The following is a 22686-nucleotide window of genomic DNA, read 5'->3' as shown; positions in this document are numbered from 1 at the left end:
TGCCCCCCCTGCCCCCGCCATTTTTCCTCAGTTCTCTGCATGTGGAGACAAGCTTTTTTTTTTTTTTTTAACCTAACAAATCAATGCCATCCATATTGTTGTTTAATTATAACACTGACCATTTTTGATGGAATTTGGCAGAAGATTTGAGATCGGTTTTTTTGTTTCAACATTTGTTTTCACAAGCATCTACAGTAAATCATTGTCTATGTCAATTCAGAATATTAATTCCACATCTGTGATTCTGTGCATGCTTTTTACTCAAGCAGATATGAACCTTTCTGCAAGTAAAGAATCTTTTTTTTTTATGAAAAGATGTTCCAAAGGTCTTGCCTTAAAATTCGTGACTGGGAAAAAGCTGTTAAGACATTTTTTGAACAAGTCCACTTTTTTTCTTTGTGTCATTACATCTTAGGCTACGTGCTTCACTTTTTCCAGTGATTACTGTGTTCGTGTAAGATGCAGGCTCAGACTTCTTTGCCTGTGTTTCTTGAGTCCTGGCAGGCCTTTGTGTAGCTTGGCTTCCTAAGAACTGCTTCTGTTTCCCACCATCAGTCCTGCATTTGAATGTAACAAAATTCTCGCTGTGTTTTCTAGCCTTTAAGTCTCTGTGTTAAGCTACTGTATAATATCTGAAGCATCTATAGTAGCAGTCCAACACTGCAAATCAAGAAGCCAACATCTGCATCTTCCCCCTTCTGTCAGGCTTTTTATCAAGTGCTCTGTGATGACTGTAATGTTATTTTGTGAGTCCACAGGTAAAAGGACTGGGAAATGTGTATCCATATCAAAGAGGCAAACCTGGGAGCAGAGCAGAAAAAGAGGGTTCTTTGGGCATCAGCCAGACTCCAAGAGATGGTGGGGCATGAGGAACAACATGAAGACCTGCCTGTCTGTTTTCTGCTTATGCTTATGCTGCTGCATCTCCTAAGACAGCCTGCCATCCCTCATGAGTAATTCTCTTCTCTCATCAGGTACCCCTGACTAGGGAACTCGGTGGCTAGGGCAAGAAAGGAGGGAAAGAATAAAGAGTATCAGGACACCGAATTGCAAGTAATAGTTTGTCTGAGAGGAAGAAGCTGAAGCACACAAGGGAAATTGATTCTTCAAACGATATCGAACATGGGAAGAAACTGGTCCCCAGTGAACATTTTCAACTGGATATCATCATGGCAGAACAACAGAGAGAAAGGAGGAGTTTCTGTTGAAGCCTTTGTGAATCACACAGCAAGGCCATTACTCAGCCTTTGCCCGCCCTGATAGGTCAGAAGAAGAGAAAACTCACTTGTCATTAGAAATAACTTGCATTTTAGCAGTGCAGTTATCTTGAACTTGTAAATACAGACACAACTCCCTGCAAAAAAAACTTTAAGTTGGACTCTTTAGAAAGATGAACCAAATAAATCCATTTTAAGAGTAAATTAGGAGTAATAATAACCTCTTAACCATCTGCAGTAGATAATCATGATTAGGCACTGTTCTTTCCATAACCTTGCTGTCTCTGTTTATGAAGGTGCTGATGAATTGAGGCTGTCAAATGGAACGAGCCCCTGCTCTGGCAGAGTGGAAGTAAAACATGAGGAGCAGTGGGGAACTGTGTGCGATGGTGACTGGACCACAGAAGATGCTGAGGTTGTTTGTAAGCAACTGCAATGTGGATCTGCTGTTCAGGCCCTTAGTCGAGCTCCATTTGGAGAAGGATCTGGACCAACGTGGTTATATCGAGTTCAGTGCCGTGGTGATGAATCTGCTCTCTGGAACTGCTCACATGCAGGATGGGGGGTTTTTACTTGCCCTCATTACTTTGATATTGGAGTGATCTGCTCAGGTAAGAAGTCATCCAACCTTGTATAATAGAAAAATGCTACAAGGCTGAGATCAAACTTTGTTCTAGTTGGATAAAGCCAAGCATTGCACAGAGGTAACGATTCCTCCATGGTCTCTGCTCAGCCAAAGCATGTTGCATCAGCATTAAGTCTTCTGCTGACTACAAGTGTATGTGTCCTTTGCCTGGGCACAGCAATGACATAGAATGGAAGCAGACATAGTAAATGACATCATAGAACAGAAAAAGAAATACTATTTGTTTCTACCACAGCTCTCCCAGGCAACAGGAGTGCAGTATTAAACTTGTCTTTGACCGGGAATGGGGGCTAAAAAAGCCGGTGTAGATGGAAAAGCAAGAAAATGCAGTGTTATACCATACAACTGCCTTTCTCCCAATCTTCATGTAAGCTAAAACAGGACAGTCTGCAATGGCAACAAATCCAATGTCTGTTTGGCTGCCTTCCTCTGCAAGATGTGCTTGGTTTTGCTCTTTGGATAAAGTACCATTGCAAGAGGTTTTTACTTCCCAGCTTCAGGACTTTACATTTGTCCTTTTTGATTTTTATAAGGTTCCTGTCAGCCCATTAATCCAGCCTGTTTAGGTCCCTCTGAATGACTGCTCTGCAGTTATCTCCCCCCACCCTCCAAATTGCTAAGACTGCTCTTCATCACCTCCTCCAGGGTGTTGGTAAAGATGCTGAACAGAACAGGTCTCAGGAAAGATCCAACAAGTGATATTTCACTTGTTGTCAGGCTCCAGGTCAAGTGCAACCCACTAATCACTACTCTGTGAGCCTGACCATCCAACGGATTTTTAACCATATAGGTATCCACCCAGCCAGTCTGCAACATCCTTGTTTGGACACAAGAATATTGTGCAAGACAGTGTCAAAGGCCTTGCTAAATGTGAGGTAAATGACATGCACTTGTCTCCCCTCATCCACAAATCCAGCCACTTTTATCAGAGAAAGTAGTAAGGTCACACAGGTATGATTTACTCTTGGTAAATTCATGCTGACTCTTCCCATTCACTTTCTTGTGCCCAGAAATATGTTTCAGGAGGACTCACCCCATGTTTTTCCCAGGTACCAACATGAGGCTGACCAGCCTGTAGGTCTCCAGACTGTCCTTTTAGCCTTTCCTTTCTGAAGATGGGTGCAACATTTCCTGTTTCTTCTTTCTGGGGTGCTTCAGTTTCTAATTCATTTGAATAACGAAGTCTCAAGGACACACACTAGTAAATGGCTTTTTATTTATTGATTTATTTATTTGGGGGTTGCTACTTCTCAAGCATTTGGCAAATGTTCAAAACTTCCCTCCTTCTGCAGCTTTCCAAGGATTTAGTATTTTCACATACTAAGAAATACTCATTCCCACACATCATTTTCTCTCTTGTCAGTGGCATACAGGAATTGCCACAATGTTTATTTAAAAGCGTCAGTGGTCCTCAGAGAAGTGACATGTGTCTTGCTCATGGAAGTATGGGAGTTATTAAATTAGGACGGTACAACCAACCCTTGATGTTGGATTTCTTGGGGCTTTTTTTCCAGGTTTCTCTGGGCTGCGTCTGACTGGAGGGGACACAGCCTGCTCAGGACATCTGGAAGTTAAGCAAGAAGAAACTTGGGCTACGGTCTGCTTTTCACACATTGATTTCAAAACTGCCTCTGTTATATGTAATGAGTTAGAGTGTGGCCAGGCTGTGGATATCTTGAGAGGAACTCACTTCGGAGACAGACGTGAACTGATCTGGCAAGAAGAGTTCCACTGTGTAGGGAACGAGACTCACCTCGCACATTGTCCCAGGATGCTACGCCAGAATAAGACATGCTCTCATGATGCCACTGTTGTATGTTCAGGTGAGACTTCGGACTGACGGACGTAATTTACACGTGTCCTACATGACTTCTTCCTGTCAATCCACAGTTCAGAGCCTCTGCACTTTTCTGTGGTCCTCAGGGTTCGTGGGTGCTTTCCCTATTATGCCTTGAGCCACCCCGGGAAGGCCAGGAAGTCACAGCGAGCAGCCCCATGATCTCTCATTCACTCTGCTGAGTCTGCGTTTAACAGGGGCTGTTCTAACCACTTCACTTCTGCACCAGGGATGCGGATCTCAAAAGGGCTGTAATTCCTTCCGTGTCTTTCTTATCTAGATGAAAGTAGAGGTGGCCAGAGCAGACAAGCAGGAACATGCAGAAATTAATTTATTATTTCCTGTGCTGCCAGTGTGTATGTTAATTCCTGCTCCTTCAGTCAATTATAAAACTGGGAGAGGTACCATACCTCCAAAGGTCAAAAGAGGCACAAGTTACAAATTGCAGTTGTTTAAAAAAAAAAAGAAAAAGTTGTTGTAGGCCTGGATGACTTTAGTTGTGACTGCCAGATAACATTATTTAAGAACTCCATACAGTCATGGCTGCAGAGGGCTCTAAATACAGCTAACTTATTGCCACCCACTACAAAAGTGATCATTAGACCTAGAAAACAATTTTTTTCCCAAGGGCACAAATCAAAATGGGTAAACTGAGCCTGGGGCAGAGCTGCTGGCAACACCCTGTCACAAAACAAGCCTGGAAAGGACTGCAGTTCATGTCCATTTCCCAGTCAAAGGGCTGCAGTCTGTTTCAAGACTACCTTGGACATTGTCCCACCGGTCATGGCAATCTGGAACACCGGCTGGGAAGCTGTGGCAGTGAAAGGGCCCAGTTAAGGTACCAGAAACTAACAGGTCTTGGCTCCTGCCTCCATCTTGCAAGAGTCGCAGGTCAGAGCAGAAATCCAGGTCTCATTAGGGGGAGTGCAACGCAAGGACCAGGCAAGGGAAAGAAGTAGCTGTGTGAAAATATAGAGGGACCTCATCAGGCTGGCAGCAGGACACCATAGCCCTGCCCATGTCACACTTAAATTATTGCAAATATGCTGATGGGCATGGCCTGTTGTGTTCAGAGCCTTATGCTGTGGCATGGATGAAAGCTGAGAATTGCACACTGCAGTTGTTGCTTACTGGGTAACGTGAGACAACCAGCTACTGGGAGAGAGAGTGCTACTGATAGCCCCCACTCCGAGTTTGTCACATGCTCCAAATGCAAGGCAATGCTGGCACTGCCTCTGCAAGAGAAGATGTTGCGAGGTACCAGCAGTATTGTGGGGGAAGGAGAGAGTAGAACAGAGCAGAGCAAAGCAGAGCAGAGGAGGAGAGACTGAACTTCAAGAGTCAAAAGACTTTCAGTCATGTAGTGCAGGCTACAACTTGGACAACAAAGACTTTTTTTTTCAGAGGTGGCTTATGAGCATCCTGGTCTAACAAGCTTCCCAGTAACCTGAGACATAGTGAGTGCTAGTTCCTCGCAGCTAGTTCCTTGCAGCTAGATCTCTCTCACAATTTTCAATGCAATAGCACCAGAACAAATGCAACTGCTAAGTTCCTTTATTCTTCCTGCAGGCTATGGTGGGTACAGGCTGGCAAATGGCAGTACCACATGTTCAGGGAGAGTAGAGCTTCTTCATGGAGGCACCTGGGGAACCTTGTGTGACTACCTGTGGGATTTACCAGATGCTGATGCCCTCTGCCAGCAGCTGGACTGTGGAGTTGCCCTCCTGATACCAGGTGGACGTTCCTTCGGGAAAGGAAATGGATCTGTCTGGAACGGAACATTCAGCTGCCAGAAGACTGGCTCACACCTGAGAGACTGTCCTGTGAGTGTGCTACGTGATGCTGAATGCCCTGCCGGAAAAGACGCTCGTGTGGTATGTTCAGGTGAGCAGCAGAAAGCTCTAAGAGGAGAACTGAAAAACTCCTTCTTTGAGGAAAAATATGGACCCAAAATCCAGAAAGTGTCTGTGGAGCCAAGGTCTGTCTTTTGTCTGCTGCTGCTGGCATTTCCAGGATTCGAGGCTGTGCTTCACCTGTCCCATAAGGCTGCTCTCTGTGAAATGCTCCTAGTGTCACGGAACAGCAAGAACAGGGCTGCTCCTCAAGGTACAATGAGCTAGGGCAGAGGGTGAGGACAACACAGGCAGTGTCCTTACCCACCAAGGCACAATCCAAAGCACTTGCACAGAGGACAGAGGAAGGTCTATGGACAGTACCAGACAAGGCAAAGTAATCAATCAGATGCAGGGTCCAGCTGGAGAGTACAGTCAGGAGTAGCAGGAGACAAGACTGTAGACAGTTACGCCAGTCACATAGTTGGACTGAAGGCCTGGTGCAGGTTTAAGTGAGGCCTTGGACCAGCAGCCCAGGGGTACATAGCTGGAGGCCCTAGGTGAGGCTGCTCAGAACAAGTAAGGTCTATTGGTTCACCCAGAGCCCTGAAATCTAGAGCCCTGACTTTAAAAATTGCAAAGAGGACCAGATCCTGATTTGTAGTCATTCTTCGCAGTAAAACAGGGTGGACTGAAGTCTAGTTATGAGTATGCAAGTTCCATTGGCCCAGTGGAGTCATTTTTACTACTGAATGCTAAGCAAAACTCATTCCCATCTCCCAGTCACTTTCAGGTCATGCCCAGGAGCAGTTACAAACTCGATATCTCAGTACTTATTTTCTCTTACATTCAGGGTGCCCAGGGTGCAGGTTGGTGAATGGCACCACATGCTCTGGCAGAGTGGAGATCCGCCATGGAGACACGTGGGGAAGACTCTGCCGCTCCCACTGGAATTTGCAAGCTGCAAGTGTTCTCTGTCATCAGCTGAACTGTGGCTACGCAAAGACAATCCAGACAGGAGACCGTTTTGTGGATGGGAATGGACCTGTATGGAGAGATGCTTTTCACTGTAAAGGGACAGAGTCCTGCCTTTGGGATTGTGCTCAAGTGACTTTGGGAAATCCAACCTGTCCAGCCAGAGAAGCAGCCACTGTTATTTGCTCAGGTTAGTCAGAAGTGGCCTTTTCTGGGTAGCGCAACTTCAGACCAAAGCAGCGTTGGTGATCTCACTTTGCCAAGCAAGTCTGACATGTCAGCCTGTCTTTAATGTCCTTCTCCTTCCTGTCCTCTCTCCCATCCTTCCAACCCTGGTTTCAGCATAGAAACTTCATTTAGTACAGGGATTCACACTGTGTAGATGTGCCTGACTCCTCATAGCATCTAGTCTTTGAGCTGGGGAAGCCTCTCGCTTCCAACGGCAGACCCTTGTGTGCATGAAAGCAAACAAAGCCTTAACAGAGGCTGCCTCCTTAGCCAGTGGTGAGAATTACTTTTTTACCAACATAGAAACTTGTCTTCCATCTCTCTCCTGCATGTTATTTCTACTGCATTAAGAGCAATAGATGTTATTCAATACATTTTCCAACTCTCTTGAGCCCAGGTCTTGCTGAATCACTCAGACTCTCAGGTGGTGAGAGCCGCTGTGATGGGCGAGTTGAGATCTCACTCCATGGCATGTGGAGCAGAGTTCTGGATGATGACTGGGACATTAAGGATGCTCATGTGGTATGCAGACAGCTCCGGTGTGGAACTGCCAAGAAAGCCTATTACCTTCCAAGGTCTGAGCGAGGCATGGGTCTTGTTGGCTTAAGAAGTGTCCAGTGCACTGGAAATGAGACTCAGCTGATGCTCTGTAAGACCTCCCACTCTCAGACAGTACCAACAGGAGTTGCTGAAGACGTTGGTGTGGTTTGCTCAGGTGAGTTACTGTGCGAAAGGTACAGAACACTTTCTACGGTTGCCTCTAGCCCACCTTGTGCTGTGGTCTCACCAGATCTTAAATAGGCATGAGTCTGAGCTTGTGATACCCACCTGCTTGTACACTCTAAGGGACAAATGATAGTTAAGGAAGCAAGCATAACTTACATAATGCTTTCTTCACCTGAATTTTTTAAAGAATTTGACTCACAGAATCAAAAATAATAGAATACAGAAGCCACAGAAACACTAATTTGGCCATGACTGCCACACACTCTGTCACTTGAGAATTAAACAGGTTTTATTTTGTGACATTTCTATATTTATAGATACTTGCAGCCTTTCTAAAGTAAACTAGAGTTGTTTCTACCCTTCTCTTATTTTGTAACAGAAACTGTCTCCATCTCTGTCTAACTAAATGAGTTTAAGTAGAAAAGAGCTTCTCTGGTTTTCTAGGATAAGGTGATCTCTGCATATACTTAGTATGACCAGGCACTCCTCCTTGTTTGCAACATCTCACAGGAATTATTCAAACATTCACCTGATGAAGGAGCAGGTCTTTCACTTTAGGTGGTTTTAGCATCACAGTTCTGCCCAGGAAACCATAACAGAAGATGGTTGATGTTATGGCATCATGTTCTTATGATGATAATGGCCATATAATGGCCGTATGTTTAAAGCACTTAAAAGTGCTTTGAACATACGGCCATTATGCTGACCTGTGCATTATCGTTATGTTGCATGTTGACAACTGGTTTTTCTTCCGGCAGGTAGCAGACAGATCAGGCTGGTGAATGGAACAACGCACTGTGCTGGGAGAGTAGAGCTTTATCATGATGGTATCTGGGGCACCGTCTGTGATGATAACTGGGATCTATCAGATGCTAACATTGTTTGCAAACAGCTGGGATGTGGACATGCCATCAAGGCATTTGTCTCTGCTCATTATGGCGAAGGCTCAGGACAGATCTGGCTGGATGATGTGAACTGCACTGGGGCTGAATCTGATCTCTGGGCATGTCCGTCTAGGGCATGGGGCCAGCACAACTGCCAACACAAAGAGGATGCTGGAGTCCTGTGCTCAGGTGTGTTTGGAAAATCCTTTTCTGAGCCTATGTGTAGAAAGGGGAGGGTTTCATGAAGGGGAAGCAGAGAATAGCAGAAATTTTCTCAGACAGCCTCTTGCTCTCTTGACTACAAGCATAGTTGGTCAGCTCATCCCCTTGGTCCCACTAAGATGCAAAGGGTCTACAGAAGTCCTTATTTTGTGTCAATGCACACACACAAAAAAAGTGTGTGGTGGGGCAGGATATTTGGGGGTAAATTGGAAGGTTTCTGTAAAGATATCCACAGCAAGGTGTTGTGGGCGTTCTTGTGCGGGAGGAGGTCATCAGCTGCCAGGTGCCCATTACAGTCAGTTACAGCTGGCTCTGAAACCACTGGAAACAACTCACTGTGCACCAAAGCATCAATCAACCAGAGGATCATATGGTGGCTCTGCTCATGCCTATTTAAGACAGAGTGGCAGCTGCATGGGAGAGGACAAATGAAGAAGTGGAAAAAGACACTGCTGGGGACATGGCTGGAGACATGGTTTCCACACCAGAGGAGGTATGCCTCTGAGAGGGCTGCGGCCTGTGGCTAAGCCACAGTGGAACAGCTACACTCCTGAAGGGACTGCAGCCTGTGGAGGGCCCACGATGGAGCAAGTACAAACTCTGAAGGGACTGCAGCCTGTGGAGAGCTCACAATGGAGCAAATACAACCCCTGAGTAGACTGCAGCCAGTGGGACATCCGTGCTGGAGCAGCGGAAAATGAATATGAAGCAAAGAGTGGCAGAAAAAAAACACAACCTCCTGAACTGCCACACTCACTGAAGGAGCTGGGAAGGCAAACAAAGGAAGTTAGGACTAATGGAGTGGATCAAAGATGTTACCCTAATTGTTTGTCTAATTGTTAATGTTTTCTTTTTTCCTCATTGCTTAAAGCAATAATTAAGATTATGTTAAGTGCAAAAAATAAAATTAAGTTAAATGTCCCAAGTGGAAACTGTTTTGCCCATGATAGCAGACAGTAAATGTGGGAAGCACTCTGGCAACACTAGTACTTGGCACGCCCTGGAAATGGAATAATTGCAGTGACTTCAAAGGTCCAAAAAGCCTTGATTCTGATATTGGAAATTTGTGTTGTTGTGATGTGGTGTAAATGGTACACCCATTCGTGGGGGCGGGGGGAGGGAGGATGGGTGACGGGAACAGAGGATGCAGGGAAGGATACAAACTATGTGTAAACAGGTGGGAAATGGAGAGTGTGACAGCTCTTGTTGAAGGGGAAGGTGATTGGGAAGAAATCCAGTGGCCTGGAGCCTGGATATTCTTGTGTCCAAGAATATCAGTCTTGGAGATGCAAAGGGGTTATGTTGCCTTTGAAACCCCAAGCGAGTGGTGTGTTGCTTTGCTGTGGGGTACACCAGAGCCTACCATGTGTTCACAGCAGGGCTTCAAGAGGCACTGGGACAGCTTAGTAGGGCTGAAGAACCTGGTTGATGGTCTCTGTCAGAGCAATGGTCTGGCAAAGTGGTGTTAACCAGTGCTCAGCACAAAAGGGAGGATTCTGGTTCGAAGTTTGCAGCTAGTAGCAGTGAAATGGTCAAATTGCAAGCTTTAGGCTGCTTGTCGGAGCACCTACAGCTTAGACTGACTGATGTGGAGGGGAACCCTGACACCTTTGGAGGAGAAACTAGGGGCTCACGATGAATTAAAAAATGAGTCCTTTCAGGCAGCCCTAGTTACAGTAATTAAAGAGCCCTACAGAAAAGGGTACACCGCACTCCAGATTGTGACCACTCAATGAGTCTTTACTCTGAGTGTAAATGAATGGAGAAACGTGTAGAAACTTACAGTCACTGCTCCAGGGAGATGCCTCTGCAGTGGCTATGGCATTACTGGGACACCAGAGCTAAAGAGATACAGCTGAAAACTTGAGACAGCAGGAGCTTGGGGAGTTCGGGGCATAAGCCACTTGTAAAGACTGTACTGTACAATGTAGGAGGGCTTTGGGATCAGTTTATGGAGAGATATGTTGAGCAGTGCCCAATGGTGCTGATTCTACAAACAAAACACGCCTTTGAAAGGACTGGGAAGAAGGGATAATCAACTGCAATCTGCTGGACTGCTGAAGTGTGGTTACAGGCAAAGGGAGAGGGACCCTGAAAAGCTTGTGATCACCAGTGCTAGTGCTTGGAATCTCCAATGGTTAGGCACAGTTACTAATGCCCCTGTGGTACCGCCTGGTGGGATGCCCTGTTGATCAAAGCATGACCTATGTTACCATTCTGCACTGAGCATTCCAGAAGAAGAATGCAGGCTTAGCAGCGCAGACGAGGATAATACTGAGGATCCAGCTGTATGGTCAACCTCAGGAAAAACATGAAGGGAGAATAAGAGTTCTGTATGTGCCTCTCCTACACACTGAGATGTAAGAATGCATCTGAAAGAAAAGCGAGACTATACGAGAGACTAGGAGGAAAAGCCCTTTATAGACCTAGCTTTGTGAGCACAGGAGAGAGCTGAGAGCTTATTTAAACCACTCCCTTCTTCTAACCCCACTTCTGGACCACGTACTGCTCTGACAACTGATATGAACTTACTGCACTGGGGGGTTCTCCCCTGGCCTGGCAGTGGATGAAGTTAACCAGTTATTAGACTGTCCAGATAAGGCAGCCAGGCACCCTTGCCTCAATAATGTTGTGTGCTAGTCAGTACCTAACGATAGTAGCACTCAGTGCACCTTATCATCCTCTCTGTCTAGCAGTGATAAACAAATAGTTCTTGGAGTAACTGGAGGAGAAACACCCAGCTCTGGAGGAAAGGAACGTAAGCTTGAATAGATGGGCTTGGTATACCTTACCTGCTGCCACTGGCCCTACTGCCCCGTCATCCTTGACATTGACTTTCTTGACCACTGGAGATGGATGGATGGGACAGAAAGGCTTCGGTTTTTTGGAACAGGCAGTGTAGCTTACACAGGTGAGAACCAGCTATGGGACTCTGTAGGACTCTCTAATCACACAAACATTGCTGAAATAGACCCAGGTGTCAGTCCCTTGGCAATCCAAGTAATTTGCTGAAAGCGGTATCAAACTGACCAAGGGGCCAAAAGCCTCAAAATAATTGTTTCCCTGGAAAAACAAGGGGTGATCTTAAACACAAAGTCACCTTAGAACAGTCCTGTTTGATCTAGATGGAGGCCTGCTGGAGAATGATGGTTTACAATAGACAATTTACAAGATTTACAATCTTGTAATAAATATATGTTGAGATTTGTATGATGTTAATTCCTATAATGTGGTTCCCAGAACGAGAAGTAGCATTTTATCAACTCTATGTGTACACTGTTACAATGTCAATACCTATTGTCTGGGACCAAAGGTAGAGTTTATAATGCATGTATTTTATGACTATGATGATGGTAAGGTAGAGTTTATAATGGATTTATGTTCAAACACTTCTTAACAGATGTTTCACACAGGTAAGCGGTGAAATGTATCGGGTACAACTGGCAGGGTTTGAGTCACTGGAGGCTGCAGGGGTGCCCTGTGCTTCCACAGGGGAGCCATTCCAGCTGGCTCTGAAATTATTGTAAACAAGTCATTGTACCCCGAAACTTCAACAAAAAAGAGAAGCACATGGCACCTACGCTCCAACATTCCAAAGAAATGTGTCAATAGGTTTGTTGATATAGATGCTGGTGAAGGCTGGCTAACCAGAGACAATCACTGTAGGACTTTTGGTTTTAAGTGTTTCTCACTTATAGCATGGTTTCCTCTGACACTTTCTCATTCTGAGTGATGAACAGGATTGTTAGCAGATTCTGGATTTCACTCATCACATCCAAGTTCCTAGCAGAATCAGGCCCCTCTAATTCCATTTTTATGTCTTCACTTCTAGAGTTCCTGGCTCTGAGGCTGGCAAACGGCAGTGACTGTGCTGGGCGGCTAGAAGTTTTCTACAACGGGACATGGGGGAGCATTTGCTCCAATTATATGTCTCAACTCACTGCAATAACTGTATGCAAACACCTGAACTGCGGAGATAGTGGGGAAATCGCAAGAGACTTCAAATATGGCAAAGGTTCTGGGCCCACATGGCTGGACCACATTGAGTGTACTGAGCGCCACAGCTCTCTCTGGCAATGTCAGTCAGACCCCTGGAATCCTCAGTCATGTGATAACCGAGCAGAAGAGACCCATATTTCTTGCACTGGTAATTAGAAATGCATCTGTAAAGCACTGCCCAGACATATACATAAACCTGTGCATGCATATACAGACATTGTAGTAATTGCCTTATGTTCATTTGTTATCTGGTATACATAATTTCCAGTTTTATGCAAATAGCGCAAACATTTTTCTTTGTCTATATCCCTGATGTAAAGGAGTGAATTAAAATTACATGAGTGTCACCAAGTGCAGTTACCCAGTGGAAATCCCAAGGAAGTCCCTGATAGGATGGTGCCATTGCATGTTTTCAAAGCAAAAATCTATGATACACAGCCAGTCTCTGAGGTCTGAGTTAGCATCAGACTCCTCAAAAAGTCTAGAGGCATGTATGTGTTTCTGCATGTATGGAGGCATATCAGTGCATATCTACATGTACACATACGCATGCACATAGCCGTGGACAAGTGTATGAATAGTCCAGTTCCAAAGGCCCATTTCTAATGCCTGTTCTTATGACAGTACTTCACACCTGTGGGTTCCCCCTATGAAATCAATAAATTCTAGATGACATTCAGATCTCCTGAAAGGGATTGCAGCTGCCTCACAGAATAAGAAAGCAAGCACCAGGAAGATTATTTTATTCACAATAATAGCCAAACAGTGATCCAACAAGTATTAAATAGCCATATATATAACATAGGACAAAATTAACTTGATTAATTTTCAGGCAATGATAATCAAATAATTTACTTCAATTTTTAAATTCTGCAGGAAGAAAAGAGGCAACGTCTCCAGCCACATTTGCTGAGTGTCCAAACTCTACAAGTTGTTCAGGTACCTCTACATCTTTGTTTCTTCTTATTGGTCCCTATGGACCATCCTGCTGTTTCAGGAATACAGAAGGTTTCTGTGTTTTGCAGACAGGGAGAAGTTACGAGTCATAGGAGGAGAGGATGGATGTTCAGGCAGAGTGGAGATTTGGCACCAAGGTTCTTGGGGAACAGTCTGTGATGATTCCTGGGACGTGGCAGATGCTAACGTCGTATGCAGACAGCTGGGCTGTGGATCTGCTGTGTCTGCTTTGAGTGAAGCTGCCTTTGGGGAAGGGACTGGTCCCATCTGGTTGGAGAAGGTGCACTGTAAAGGAATGGAGCTGTCTCTTTGGGACTGTCCTGCCAAGATCTTGTTCAGCAAAATATGTGATCATAAGGAAGATGCCGCTGTGGATTGCTCCGGTTAGTGACTGGTCCTTTACACAGATCTGGGAAGGAGGTGGATAAACATTATGTCAGCTGTACATCCCAGTGACTATCCCCTTCATAATTTTGACTGCAGGAACCTCACAAATGATGTGGAGATGTTCTTGTTATTTTTCACACTTGCCTCTTCCTTAATCTGAACTCGCCTTCCTTTTGCAGGTATGACAGAAACAACAGCATCACCCACCAGAGCAGGTAAAACATTTCTTCTTCCCCCTTTCTTTCTCCCAGCAAAAGAGGATTTCATGTCCCTGCTACTTGCATAGCATGTAAATCAGCAGTATATTCCAGCTCATCAGAAAGGATCTCCCACAGCCTTTTGTAAAGGAGACCCAAGCAGCACTATCCCCAGCTGCTGAATTCCGGCTGCTTGAGCAGGATCCAAAACTGGGCAGCAAGTGACCTGCTAGCATGGGCACAGCAGGACGCTACAGAGGAGCAGCCCTTTGGGTCACCTGATTCTCTGCCTGTTGCTTCTTCATTTCCATTCAGATCGTCCCCGCCGCCCTGCAACAGAGACTACGAGAATTTCAATGCCCATCATCTTCTGCATTATCCTGGGGACCCTTCTCTGCCTGGTCCTCGCCATTCTCGCTGGACAGATCCAAAGCGCCAGGGCACAGCAGAGAGGTGGGTCCCTCAGGGGTATGAAACACCTCAATGACATGGCTGGCTGGGGAGGCGAGGGGCATAGGTGACTGAAATGAATGGCACCTGCTACCACACTGAGATCCTCACTTACCATCTGACAGTGAAAGAGCCAAGTAGTGCTTATCCTTAGTCAGCAGCTCATGGTGACTTTCTGGGTACTAACCAGGCCATGTAGACCCCTTTAGGTCACTTCTCCTCTTCACGACCCCAGCCTGAGTATGAGCAGAGACTGTGTGAGTGATCATTGCCTTTTACTTTCAGGCTCCAGACTATCCTATGACCCCTTCTCTGAGGCTGTCTATGAAGAGATCGACTATAACCTGCTGAGGGAGAAGCAGGGCATGGCTGGCCTCTCAGGTCTGTGCGTCTTGCTATTGTCAAGGGAAAACAACTGAGGCTAATTCCTCCTCGTGGCCCAGATCCCAGTCTGATACTTTCAAGCTCCAAAATGTACTAGGAAATAGAAAATCCTAGATTTGAGGAGAGGGGTTTTCTGCCCACTGGATTCTGCCTATTGCTCTCCTAGGGACAATTCATTCTGGGCTGTCCTCACTGCAGCTATAAAACATAGATCAGTATAGGTCAAACAAACAAATAAACTAACCCCAAACAAACAAACAAGAAGGCTTTTGCTGAAATTATTTAAAGCAAGAACAAATAAAGGAATAATTTATATCTCACTCCCAGCAGCTATGCATCTCTGTAGGCTTCCTCCTGTCGACTGCTTTTCTCCCTTCATGGCTTGCCTCCCCCATGAGCCACAAGAGATGTTACAGGGCCCCTGAGGGATTCTCGACTATTCCACTGTAAGCCCTTTACCTTGCAGTAGTAATACTGACTGCCAAGGAATCTGCTTGACTTGTGTGGTATTACTGTAGCCTACTCTTTTCCTCATGATGCAGTTTTAGCAGTTAAGGGGAGTTTAATCTGATATCACACGCTTTCTCATTCATCTAGATTCTTATTCAGAGAGCTCAAAAACAAAAGCACACTTTTATAGCGGGGACAGTGACGAAGAAAACAGTCCTGGAGCAACTCAAGGTAATGGAAGATGGGAATCCTACAAAGAAAGAGACTCAAAATCAGGGTAGCTTCTAATTTCCAAAGCATTATTGGTGATTAAAACTCTTTTCTTGCTGCAATTCATGTCCACTAGTGATGTTTTGATGTGCACCAAAAACTTCTGTTTAAGTCTCGTAGTGGAAGAATGTCATACAATCTCATATACAAGTGCTACTCTTCTACATGAGAAGCTGAAAATATATGTCTGTTGATAGTACTGCACTCTTCACAGGATTCAGTTGCACAAATCCAACAATTTGTCAACTGCCTCTCCCAGAAATTGCAACTGCAGCAGCTTATAAGCTGTTGCTTCATTTCTGAGATAAACAGGGAGAATTAAGACAGAGGTAAACCATGCTTCAGATAAGAACATTGGCAAAACATTGGAGTTGATTAAGGATTTTATTCCAAGTGATCTGAAGAAAATGCAGTAGGACAGATGTGGGGTTTTTTAATTTGAAAAAGCTGAGGGAGAGCAAGTGTTTGGAGCAGAACTGCATTTTCCTAGAGCTGATGCAAAAGCTCTCTTACCTATTGCCTGTTCTCAGAGAGATCAACTGCCAAAGGCACGAGCAGTTTTGGACCTCAGCGGCCCATATCACTGACTCTGTGTTGTGCTATATCTTTATTTCCTATTGATTTTCATTAAGAGTTGTTTATTATTTAAAATTAAACTAAAAGCTTTTCCTTACTTTCTTGGAAATGCTCATCACGAAGACAATTATTCCAAGTAAGATCTCTTTTTCTTGATTCTTTCACATTGCATATTGAGTACTAGGTAAAAAGTGAAACAGAAGCGCTTTTGGCTTTTATGTATGCATGTCCACGTGTGTATCTATATACTATAAAACAGTGAAAACTAATATTGTTTGAGGGATGGCTTCCAGTTAAGTACAGACCACAGAGCTAGCTGCCCCTGCAGAATCAGAGAGCTGGCTACTCACAGACCTGAGTTTGATGGATGGACTATTCAACGAATAAGCAATTGGTTGGACGGCCGCATCCAAAGAGTTGCAGTCAATGGCTCAATGTCCAAACAGAGATCCGTGACAAGTGGTGTCCCTAAGGGGTCTGTACTAGGACCGGACCAGTACTGTTCAATAACCTCATTAATGACATAGCAAGATTGAGTGCACCCTCAGCAAGTTTGTGGATGACACCATGCTGAGTAGATACACTTGGCGGAAGGAATGCCATCCAGAGGGACCTTGAGAGGTTTGAGATATGGGCAAATACAAACCTCACCTCATGAAGTTCAACAAGGCCAAGTGCAAGGTCCTACACTTGGCTCGGGGCAATCCCCAGGATCAGTACAAACTGGGGGATGAAGCAATTGAGAGCAGCCCTGCCAAGAAGGACTTGGGGGTACTGGTAGATGAAAAGCTAGACATGAGCCAGCAATGTGCACTTGCAGCCCAGAAAGTCAACCACGTCTTGGGCTGCATCAAAAGCAGCGTGGCCAGAATTTTGAGGAAGGTGATTCTGCCCCTCAACTCCGCTCTGGTGAGACCCCACCTGGAGTCCTGCATCCAGCTCTGGAGCCCTCAAGCACAAGAAAGACATGGACCTGTGGGAGCAGGTCCAGAGGAGAGCCACAGAAACGATCAGAGGGCTGGAGCACCTCTCCTATGAGGAAAGGTTGAAAGAATTGAGGTTCAGGAAAAGAGAAGTGGAACTGCAGATATTTTTCTCCAAGGGTTTGGCCTAAGTTTGTAGCCACATGCCCATAGGCAAATGATCAAGGGTGACTACTTAGCTAGACCATTTCAGAGACATTTAGCAGAAGGTGGTTAAAGTAATAAAAAGACCAGGAAGCAGATGCTACACAGAGATCAACAAAGAGTAATTTGTCATTCTGCAATTATGAAATGCAATGGGGAATCTTACTCTGAAACAAACCCTGTCACTAACTGCTTCTTTCTCCAGATCTTCTTCCCCCTTCTGTCCCTCCTCCATGTTGATTTTCACTTTCTACTTCTTACAGCAATGTAGAACAATTATTGGAGCTATATCATTGTTGTCTGGAATACCTTAAAGGTTTATTATCACCCATTACCATCATGATAATATCAGTATTACAGTCTCTTATCGCTGGATCATCACCTACTGCTTCCTTTAGTCGAAGATCTCTCCCTGTTATAGTTTGTATCTGTACTGTTTCAGAAGTCTCCCCACTGCCTGGAAAAGCCCTGGAAGATGGTTACGATGATGTGACAGAAGCTCCTGGACCTAAAGATGCTTCTCTTTCTGGGCAGAATGAACAGGAAATCACTGGGATCCCTGAAGAAAATGACGGAAACAAGGATTCACGGACAGGTGAGGCCAGAAGAGCAGCACTGTTAGTTATCATAATCTATAGTTACTGTACTGAACCCACGGAAAATCAAGGTGGAGGGTACCTCAAGGGATCACCTAGGTTTTACCTAACCACTGTCAGGAAGGAACACTACCTCCTTAAATGAAGAGCATCGCTAAGATGTTTGTTATTCTGTTCTTACAGCCATTTAGTAGCAGTGTCTCCACAACCTCTGCAGGTAGTCTATACCCATGCTATGATTTCCTTACAGCTATAAAATTCTTCCCTGTTCATATTTCTTACGGTATATCCTTCTGTTTATGCATGCTAGTGTGATGCTTCCCTTTTTTGCAACAGCATGACAATCCCGACAGTGTTCAATGTCTGGCCTGACGCTACTTCAAATCCTGCTCTGTAAAACACTACATACCATTAGACACCAATCTTTGCAGTTACGCAGTTGATTGCTTCTCCCTTCATCTGTAGTCTTGTAAGTGTTCTTATTAGATTTCATTTTATGTCCATCAATACTTTGCCAGGATCATTTGAATTACAGTATAATATGGTATCATCTGAAAAACATAGTAAGGACATGCATCTTTTATCTTAGGACTTAATAAAAATACCTAGTTGTATTTAGGGCTGTCAAAGAATCTTACCTGGTACAACGACCTACACTAAGAATACCATTTTTGACTGAAATTGTATCCAGTCTGCAGAGGTTTGAGTTAGATGATATTTCTCTAGTTTACTTATAAAAATATCATGTAAGTTGAGTGACAATTTGCTCTACTCCCTCACAAAAGCACTTTTAGATAATCAAAAAGAAAAAACAGATTTATCTGGTGTGATTTATTTTTGATAAATCCATGTTATTTGTTATCTACCTGCTGTTTCTATTCTGTCTCCTTATAAGTAGTTTATTTGTTCTCATATCTTTCTAAAGTTGAAACTCTGGAACTCCTAACCTTGTTTCTTCTCCTGCACACACCATCTTAAAAATAAGCACGTTGTTCATGTTTTCCCAGTCCTTCAGAGACTATTCTCTGTGAGTTCTTAAAGACAGTGGATAGTGCCTGGAGGATGCTTTTACCCTAGCACTAAATTTTGTCAGGCCCATCTAATTCAAAAAGAATTCAGAAAAAATGTTTAAGATAGACTTTTCTTTCTCTCTGCACTTAATATAACTGCAGAACACCTTCTGATCAGCGGCTGAACTCCACCTTTTGGGGTAGTGATAAATATATTTGACAGACTGAAGACATGAAAAAAATAAAGTATTTTAGGACTCAAATACTTTAGAGAAACATTAGAGATTTTTTTTCACAGCCCATGATTACATTCATTTTAACATTAGGTATAAAGTTGTATATATTTCTATCTTACATTAATGAATTCTCAGTGTATTTGTGAACCTCACCTGCCGTTGACTTCATACAAAGCTGCTCTGTTGCAGTGACAAACTTTGCTGTTTGCAAGAACTGTGTATAGTTAAGGTATATTCATCTCTCTCATCTGTTCTTTGTCTTCTAAAGATTAGAAGACACTAGGGATTGCTAAATCTGGTATTCTGATGGAGGTTCCATGTCCCTAGGTCCAGTCAGTGGTGAGGCTGAACATGTGTAGGCATGCCCATGCACACATGCACATATAATACATATATGCAGACACGCAAGGCTGGATTGTAGAGCCCACACAGACAGAAAACATAGGACTCAGACACAAGCAGCACCAATAGCCTCATCCTGTTCCCCTCTCAGGCTGACCAGGATGAAAGCCTATTGATGGAAAATGTATATGTACACACACAGTATGGGTCCTTCCAGTAGACGGCCTTAGACACTTCATCTATCCAGCAGCTGCCCCTGGATCCTAGGTCTCTCAAGCTACATGCACCTGCATGTACTAACCCTGGAGGACGACAGACCCACTCCAGTTTCTGGTAACCAGACCTATACACACACAAACCCACATACACATGCACACGAACACTGTACTTCCACCAGTAACTGGCCTTAGACACTCAAGTCTATCCAGTAACTGGTCATGGAACGCCCTGGCTTTCCAGTTACTTTGCACACCCACATGCACGCTAACACCCACACATACGCACAATGTGTCCCCTAGTAACTGGGCTCAGACATGGTATTCTACCAAGTAACTAGCCCCTGGATCCCCTGACCTCCCCCAGTTGCTGGTGTCTGGGCATGTGAGTCCCCGACACCTGGGGTCCCACCCCAGCTGGTGATACATATGAGGTCTGGCCACTCTGGTCTCTCCGGCTGTTGGCACCACACACTCACAGACCCCTCTGACCCATGGTCCAGCTCCGGTTGCCAGCATTCAGACCTCCATACACACACATACACACAGTATGGAGAGCCCCCTTACTCACAAAAGCAGTTAGAAATGGAGTTTAACAAGAAGACAGGACAGATGCTGCTGAGCAGACGCAGGGCATGGCCAAACGCACACTGGCCAGCAGCCTGTTTACATGCCACCAGCCCCTTTTATCCCCTTATCATTCTGTTTTCTCATGTTGGTTCCTCCCCAAACTACACTGATCCTTCCTTCTCTGTGCTTTTGCTTCCTCCCCTAAGCAGCCCATAGCAAGTTTTCTACGATCCCAAGATGCTCATCCCCTGTATCTCACAATAAGTCTCATACCTTTGTGGGCAACAACACCCCTCAGTGAGTAAGGTGGGTTACATCCTCTTCATGGGTTTTGGACGCAGACAACGGGCTGAGCACTTGCCTGTGATAGCCCTGGGAGGAGCCAGGTCAGGGCACATCCGTGGGATAGACAAGGACAGGTCTACTAAATTTGCAGTGTGTCAGATAACAGCTGAAGCAGTAAAACAGAGTTGGGTTATTTAGGAATCTTGAAGAATTGCCTTTATTAGAAGCGTTTAAAGTTAGATTAGTAACCTGTTTTCTAGTAACAGTAAGCTTGATCCTTGGATACGTGTACATCTAGCAGGAGGCAGGATGAGACAAGTATTTCTCAGGTCTTTCACAGCCATGCATATCTGTGGTTCTAATTTCTGGAGGAGTCAACGAACAGCCCATGCTGCCAGCTGCACAACCACATAAAGGTAATACGTATGGGATATGCGTTTCTCTCAGTGTTCTTCCCTTTTCCTGTTTTCAGACTGGAGTCCTAATGTGTCAGGAAACAGGACCTCCAAGGCTGAGAGAGATTCATCTCCTGCTCTTGAAGATAAAGACTACGATGACATTGAGGAGCTGGGACACTGAGAGAAACTGCTGGGCTGTACTGACCCCTTTTGAAAATACACCTGTGTTCATAAAATGCTAATCCGGTACTAGTAGAACCAGCACAACCTGTTTTTAGGATTAGTTTACCTAAGTTTGGTTTATTTGCATAGAAGCGATTACATGTTTAGAAGAAATACAAGCATGACTGTTAAGAAAATCTTTCTAATTTCCCTTATAATTTCTTGTTGCCAAGACTGCCTGGACAATTTTTGCTTTTTATTTCTAAATATTTTCATTGTAAATTTTTTTTCTACTGAGTTAGTTTTTCAACTTATGATATTTCCTTATTAGAAACTGTTTAAAGATCTCTTCTCAAATCTATGCTTCTCCTCTCAGATACACCAGGCAGCTTTCTGGAGATTATCAGGAATTGAGACCGAATTGCAAGAAAAATCATCGAAGTTCTGTTCCAACTTTTGGATATTCTTGCTTGTCATACAGAATGTAAGGACTAGAATGAATTTTCTAGATAGTGCTTTGCGAGATGAGAAACTCAGCAAGAGGTTATTCTTGTCCCCACTTTAGAAGCAGGTCTGTCATTTGAATTATGTACAAGTGAATCACGCATTTGGCTGGAGGGAAAAGGTCCTCTTCTCTTTTCTCCCTTTATACCATGACAACTTATTGTTTCCCAAAGTCATACCAATTATACAGTAAGAGAAAGTTTCATTTCTTTCCACAAATGGCAAGTGGTGGTCATACCTATAGGTGTCTGTCATGTCATTTCTTATAATCATATGAAGGCAGACTGAAAAAGTCCGCTTGTTGATGGAATAGAAGGTGAAGTATTGTTGTTTCAGCTTCTAATGAAATTTCTTTCAGGTCTCAAAACAAAAGCCTCCCTTGCATTCTGTTATCTCTCTTGGCCTCCATTTATCCCTCAAAATCAGAGCCCTGCCCTTCCAGCAGGCATTCCCTCTTCAGTCAAGAAAGTTGTTAATTTACTCAAGAACGTGCAGGAATTGGTTTATGAACCTTATTCAGTTCAGCTAAGTATCTCAAAGGAAAAAGGTTTGAAACTTCAACATGATTTTTTGGATCAGAGGATAAATGTAGTAGAAACACAGGCTTGCTGAGAATTTGCCCAGAGCATGCCAGTGTAATGATGTGTCTAGAAGAAATAGCTGTGAGACTCACCATAATCTAGATGAGACTCTCATTTGTACATAAAAACAAGTGTTGTTCTATCCAACATGTTACATAAAGAAAGGTTTGTCCCAAACAGCTGAGAAGACGCATAGACAAGCAAATCTTTTCCCAAACGATCATCTCTCTAACCTCATTAGCCCAGCATCAGGACACCCCACAGCCCTGTGCCAAGGACTGAGGCAGAAGAGGCTACACTGAGATGAACCGAATACTTCTCTGTATTCAGTGAGTATCATGGCAAATGACACTTCCCTGTCTGTCTCCCTCTCGGCAATGAATGGAGCTTCCTGTGGAATATTGTGAGAGCACAGGAGTACTC

At 44.3% G+C, this 22686-nt stretch overlaps 1 protein-coding gene and 1 long non-coding RNA gene across 4 annotated transcripts in view; one reads left to right on the top strand and one right to left on the bottom strand.

Annotated features, from left to right (window-relative positions):
- LOC104327143 (antigen WC1.1) overlaps positions 1–18105 on the top strand; it is a 25065-nt gene extending 6960 nt beyond the window's left edge. The window contains exons 2-15 of the mRNA XM_075438885.1: positions 1514–1828; positions 3378–3686; positions 5270–5584; positions 6386–6697; positions 7133–7450; positions 8220–8534; positions 12400–12714; positions 13443–13505; positions 13592–13906; positions 14090–14125; positions 14423–14564; positions 14850–14938; positions 15551–15622; positions 17807–18105. Of these exons, the coding sequence (XP_075295000.1) occupies positions 1514–1828; positions 3378–3686; positions 5270–5584; positions 6386–6697; positions 7133–7450; positions 8220–8534; positions 12400–12714; positions 13443–13505; positions 13592–13906; positions 14090–14125; positions 14423–14564; positions 14850–14938; positions 15551–15622; positions 17807–18105 (3215 nt within the window). The remainder of the gene's footprint in view (positions 1–1513; positions 1829–3377; positions 3687–5269; positions 5585–6385; positions 6698–7132; positions 7451–8219; positions 8535–12399; positions 12715–13442; positions 13506–13591; positions 13907–14089; positions 14126–14422; positions 14565–14849; positions 14939–15550; positions 15623–17806) is intronic.
- LOC142363577 (uncharacterized) overlaps positions 13302–22686 on the bottom strand; it is a 17595-nt gene continuing 8210 nt past the window's right edge. Inside the window, exons 3-6 of one of the 3 annotated variants that reach the window (XR_012765831.1) lie at positions 20607–20784; positions 18370–18511; positions 14673–14793; positions 13302–14449 (exon numbers count right to left, since the gene is read on the bottom strand). This is a non-coding gene — a long non-coding RNA (uncharacterized LOC142363577). The remainder of the gene's footprint in view (positions 14450–14672; positions 14794–18369; positions 18512–20606; positions 20785–22686) is intronic. The other 2 variants (XR_012765827.1, XR_012765828.1) reach the window with 2 other exon arrangements.

This window comes from Opisthocomus hoazin, chromosome 1 (genome assembly GCF_030867145.1).
Source record: "Opisthocomus hoazin isolate bOpiHoa1 chromosome 1, bOpiHoa1.hap1, whole genome shotgun sequence".
Taxonomy (NCBI): domain Eukaryota; kingdom Metazoa; phylum Chordata; class Aves; order Opisthocomiformes; family Opisthocomidae; genus Opisthocomus; species Opisthocomus hoazin.
This window is presented reverse-complemented; position numbering and strand designations above follow the sequence as displayed.